Source organism: Pholcus phalangioides, unplaced genomic scaffold, assembly GCF_987345545.1.
Source record: "Pholcus phalangioides strain wild (caught in Gottingen) unplaced genomic scaffold, Ppha-v1.0 ptg000011l_1, whole genome shotgun sequence".
Classification (NCBI taxonomy): domain Eukaryota; kingdom Metazoa; phylum Arthropoda; class Arachnida; order Araneae; family Pholcidae; genus Pholcus; species Pholcus phalangioides.
Window position 1 is genome coordinate 59,362,008 of NW_028301604.1, and position 6,000 is coordinate 59,368,007.

General features: G+C 34.3%; 1 protein-coding gene across 1 annotated transcript in view; it reads right to left on the reverse strand.

Annotated features, from left to right (window-relative positions):
* Positions 1–3,761, reverse strand: part of LOC149080637 (uncharacterized) — a 28,088-nt gene extending 24,327 nt beyond the window's left edge. The window contains exon 1 of the mRNA XM_089239802.1: positions 3,250–3,761. Within this exon, the coding sequence (XP_089095928.1) occupies positions 3,250–3,437 (188 nt within the window). The 5' untranslated portion in view covers positions 3,438–3,761. The remainder of the gene's footprint in view (positions 1–3,249) is intronic.
* Positions 3,762–6,000: the final 2,239 nt, after the last annotated feature.

The following is a 6,000-nucleotide window of genomic DNA, read 5'->3' on the forward strand; positions in this document are numbered from 1 at the left end:
CGCATTAATCGAAAGGTACACATCCACTCACACACAACATTAGATACGCACTCATACTGTAGGTACTCACATACTTCTTGTACAACTCACTACTGAAAGGGGGTTTAACGGGGTGATAAATTTTCCACAAAGGCGATTGATCGTGCTCAGTTTTGATCAGGGGTTCTTAACCAGGGGTCCAGGGAGAATGTTTCAGGAAGACTGTGAGCTTGGGTTTTTTCACAATTGATTTATTGCTTTTACATCATTATATGCTGAATATTTTTCTGCAGTGGTTTCCGCGGCTTCACCTTATAAGCATGGAGGGTCCGTGTAACACAAAAGGTTAAGAACCACTGGCTTAGTAGAAGTCGGCATCACCATAGGTGAGTATAGACTTCAAGGTCTGGGAGGCACTATCACCGTGATATCTCATGTGATATCTGAGATAACGATGGTGGCGGTACTATGCCGTGTTACATACATACAGGGTACGTAAGTGATAGAGCGCGTGGCATTTTACTGGCGAACCGTTGATCCTAGAGGCATACTTTCAATTTTAAAAATTATCCGAATAACATGTAGTACTCAGATATGTTATTCATGTTGCAAGAGGTTGTATAGTTATTAAAATAAAGAATTAACTTTTTATACCGTCCCCGTGTGCCCAAAAATCCAATTAGAATGTTGTTGCCCTGTCTCTCTTGATGAAAACTAAAATCATCCCACGTTTCTTCGCATTCAATGTTGTTATTTCCCAACTTTCCTCCGTTTTTTGAATTCGAATATCTCAGTGAATATTGCACTCAGAAACGTGGGATAATTTTAGTTGTCATCAAGAGAGACAGGACAACGACATTCTAATTGAGTTTTTGGGCACACGAAGACGGTATAAAAAGTTAATTTTTTTATTTTAATAACTACACGACCCCTTGAAACGAATGACATATTTGAGTGCTACACGTTATTTGGAAATTTTTTCTCTTTGGAATATACCTCTAGGATCAACGGTTCGCCAGTAAAATGCCATGTGCCCTGTTACTTATGCACCCTGTATATATAGGTCACTCGTACACATCTTTGTATGTACGCCTCTCCCCCCCCCCCCGTATCTCCACCCATGGGCATCACTTTTCGAATCGTAACTTCGTTATTTCCATTCCTCTCCACGTACTCATCTCAAAAATAAATACAGTATTTCAACTTTTATGATGACGTCTCATATTAAAAACGAATAAAACCTTTAAAATTTTATTAAATCTGTTATCTTACACCATTTCTGAGATTCGTGCTATCCGTATAGCCTATCTATAGCATTTGGTAAACTTTCTACAGCCTTCACGCAATGCCGTAATGTGATTTGTTTCGCGAATAAACACGTGCTGCCTAGACATGGGGAAAGAGAAAACGTGAGAAAACAAAAAGATAAAAGTATGTTGCGTGCGGAGGGAAAAATAAAAAGTGTATAAAAAGAAATTGGCTTCGGTATATTATCGATCGGAGCGGAAAAGCTTGGAGTTATAGGAACTTTCCTGAATCTGCTGCGCAGTTACTTGATATCCAGAAATGATTGCTGTTGCGTTCCATCGAAAAATAATAGTTTTTCTTTTCTGTCTTTATACTTGTGACTGCAATATTTATCCACTTATAAGGATCAAATTTTTCATAACATCGTAACAAAATGAAGGTTTCGAATTTTGAAATTACGAATTTAAATACTTATAAGTTCTTTTTCGAAATTCAAGTTTGAAAATTTTCTTTATCAAAATACCTTATAAAGTAATTATCTAGAGTAAATTCAATTCGAAGCATACGGTATGCTTCTTGAACGGTGTCTTTAAAAAATAAAAATTGTATGGTTGATAATAAAATTATCATAAAATGTGAAAGGATATCAGCGAAAAAAGTGGGATGTTGAATAGCGATACTTTCACCATCATGATATGATAATTGTGGAAAATATCAATGAGTAGAATTTGTGTCTCTTTCTATTATACCCGTAATTTACATCGTATCATTTGAATGAAAACTCGTCGAGATATGGGTAATTGAAATTTTTGAATTTTTCAAATTTTTTCATAGAGACTTTATTATTTTAGCTTATAAAAAGTGATGAAAATCAAAAATAGAAAATTTAAATGTCTTGACGAAGTTTCATTCCCATGTTATACAATGAATTTCCTTTGGTTTAATAGAGGAAAGAGACTCAAATTTTACTAATTGTTATTTTTTTTGACATGGAGTATAAAAATTGAAATTTTTATTACCAATAAGAGATCATATTATTAAATAAATTCATTATGTGAATGAGTGAAACTATCTTAACTCAATATATCTCTCTTTTTGTTGATATTCTTTCCTGTTTTACTTTAAATTTCAAAATCAACCATAGAATTTTTATTCTTTTCGGTATTTTGCGTGAAACAACTAGTGTGTTACCTAGGAATAAATTACATTTTTGTTTTTTGACTAATTTGTATTATTCCAAATTGATGTGTTAACTATTAAATACCTTTAACCATCAATATCCTTTGTGATTTGAAAAAAAAAAAAAAAAAACCATTTTTTTTTAATTTGTAGCATCTTTTTATTGTAGACGCGTTCACAATAGCTGCTGTATGAAATTTAAAACCTTCGTCTTGTCTTGGGATATGACATTTAGTGAAATCACGGAGAATACAAACAACCTTACTATATGACCAAGTGTGCCAAAATATAATATTCAATTGACACAATTTATCTTCAATGTTCAGTAACTTCTCATACTACATATAGCATTCGTAAGAAAATGAATGAAGGAACATTTTAAAATTATGATAAGGCTCTTTTTCATCAGAGATTTAGTTAGCTCATATTTCCACAATCGAGATGCGTACTTTTCAGATGAAAATTATGTATCTTTATTATCTACAATAAACTTTCAGCTGAAATTTTTTGTTCACAAATTTGAATACCTTTTGAAAAAACAACTATTCTCAATGTCACTGGATAATTTCTCACAAAGAATGTGAAAATAAGCATTGGACATGGGTGGATACTGTATCAATTGAAACATCCTGCTAGGCATATCAGACATACTAAATACATGATCTTGGCAATTTTATGAAAGAGCCTACATCCCAAACACACACACTAGTAAAAAGAACTGCTATTGTAAATTCTTAGAAAATATATGTTATTTGTAATTCAATCAGACTACTTGTCACCTTATAAGCAGACCAAAGATATCTTTGATCATTTCTGTAATTTAACGTAATACAAAACATTTACCTTTTAAGTGCCGCGTGCTTCGGTTTTCCGACCGAACTGATTATGGAGCTTTCCTCTCTGCTACCTATGCTGTCTTCCCTAACACTGCTTGCTTCAGTTTCACTTACCATATCTACAACGGAGTCTGATATGAACTGTTCTTTTCTAGCCGATGAGGCAAAACGTCGGTCCAAAACATAAGGAGTCATGGCTATCTCCCATTTCGAGAAACCCGCGAACTGTCACGAGCTTCACTAAAAGTACCATATATTTCTGAACTTCCGAGTACAAAGAGCTAGAAATCGATTCCGGAAGTAGAAAGCATTTTTATATTATAAAATTTGTTCCCCCTCAAACACACATTCTTTGGACAAGTGAGTAAAACGTAAAAGAAAAAATGTTATGAGATACTAGATTTACTCGTATTCATTCATCAACTTTTCAGAGATACGCAACTATCACTATCAAACTGGTTTCTGAAGATTGTAAATATTCTCCCGGACAGACTACTATTTGAATCTTCGGAGTTGATTCTTTGCGCATGGGGAGCAGCAGCGAGGTGGCGTTAACAGAATCGGCATCGACCGAAAGAGTACACAAATTCACCCTCATAACTGTTAAAAACATCGCCGCTTATGGAATGCAAAGCGGGATGAGTTCTTTTCCTTTGAATAATGAAATTAATAACTTTTTTTTTCATTTTAGATTTCCTATTGAGATTGTTCTTGCCTTTGGTTACCATTCCCACCACTTTTGGATTACCTCAAATTATTGTCACGGTTATTGAAATAAACAGTATTTTACCTTTACTTCAAGTTGTAATTGAGAGAGTTTCGATTAGGACTTGAAATTACCCTATTCCGTAAGAACCTTCCTACTTAAAAAATCTTTTTTCCCCGCTTTGAGGGGGGTACCAAATCTATGACATCCTTTTAAAAAGCCCTGACCATAAAAAAAGGGAAGTCGGAAACTGAAAAGTGCAAAGAGGCGGGAGTTCCGAAAAGAACGATTCTCGAGATAATTTCAATATATTTTCTCATTTTTTCTGATCAAATCCTTACAATAGAGAAAGTCAAGGGGGCGATTGCTCCCTTTGTCCCCTACAGGGCAGTAGCCAAAAGTTTATTTCAGATTGAGACAATTGGCATTTGGGAGGGCAAAAGTGATACAACCCGATAGAATAATTGACTTAAGCATGTTATTCTCAGCCACCTCGTTGGGCATTTTGCCTGTTGTGGCGTTGTATTTGTATTTGTAATCTATATATATATATATATATATATCAGTCATTTTTTTAACATTTCGGGGGCCGGACCTCACTGCATCCATCACTTCTACGGTCTTGGTTCGCAGTCACTGATGTTTTTGACCAAGCTAAACAAACCCACAAAACTCAAGATTATGAGAATCGAAAGGCAACAGTATCGAAGCCATGCACAGGAATATTTACGCACACCTGCCATCCAAATTTGCTAAAATTTCGTGGCTGGCCTATTTTATTTGTTCTAGATTCATAAAGATGTTAGTTATTGGAAAGTTTTGCTACACATTACGTATTTCTACTAGATGCTAATCTATACTTGTTTTACTTCACATAATAAATCAACCAGGTCAGGGCCGGTCTTAGGCCTAGTGGCGCCCGGTGCAAAAACAGTAGTCAGCACCCCCCTTCCCCCAAGCGCGAATTCAAAGTGATGTGTTAGAGGAGGCATATTTTGCCAGTCATTACTGTCCCGTAAAATACGGGACAGATTTATTCTACCATATTATCAGACTCTTGGTGTGGTGATCGTCCCCATCTCCCCCACACCTCTTGATTGGGTATTAAGGGACGAAGAAGTCAGAAAAACTTCTTCTAGAATGGGATTACTGCTATATTTAACTTGTAAACATAGCAGTAATTACTTGTAGTTTAACTTACACTATAAAAAGGATTACACTATAAAAGTTCGTTTATAAAACTTGAAAAATGCAACCAATAGGCGGATCAGTTAAGTTCTCTCGAATGTAACAGATGTGTTTATTGGTTACATTTTTCAAGTTTTATAAAATAACTTTCATAAATCTTTTAGAGTGAAATCCCATCCTTAGATTAGTCTCACTTCTGAAATATAAAATTTCATTTTTTTAAGTTTATAGACTGAATATCGAGTAAAATAAACCTGTAGGTTTCGGGTGAACCACCAAAAATATTCAAGTGCTAGGGTCTTCAAACGTCTTGATCCGGCCCTGAGTGAACACCGTACATGGATAACGTTGTTTAATAAAAGTATTTTTTTTAAAGTTTAAAAAAATTAAAAGATTAAAAATTTAAAGAAATAATAAATATTTAAAATAATATTTCAGATATTTATATTTTTTAAATAATTTTAAAAATTTAAAAAGAAAAAAAATTGAAATTTTTAAATTAAATTTAAAAGTTATTAAAGTATGTAGTCAATTAAATATTCGTAATGAACAGAACGGCTTATAGTTTTGGTCCCGTCAGTGGCCGTTGTTGGCAGGTTTTATTATATAAAATTGTGAAATATGGACAAAAGGCAGTTAAAGTTGCTATATCTCCATCTCAGAAGGAAACGGAGGGATAGACGTATGTAGGTACATTATATTAATGAGCAGGGACCATCATATGGTGTTTTTAAGGGTATCTATGGCAAATAATTTAAAAAATTCCGTGAAAAATCACCTTCAAAAAGTAGCCAAAGATGCGGACGAATTCGCTCCGCATCCGCATCGTGTGAATAGCTCCGAATAAACCTATTGTCAAAACTT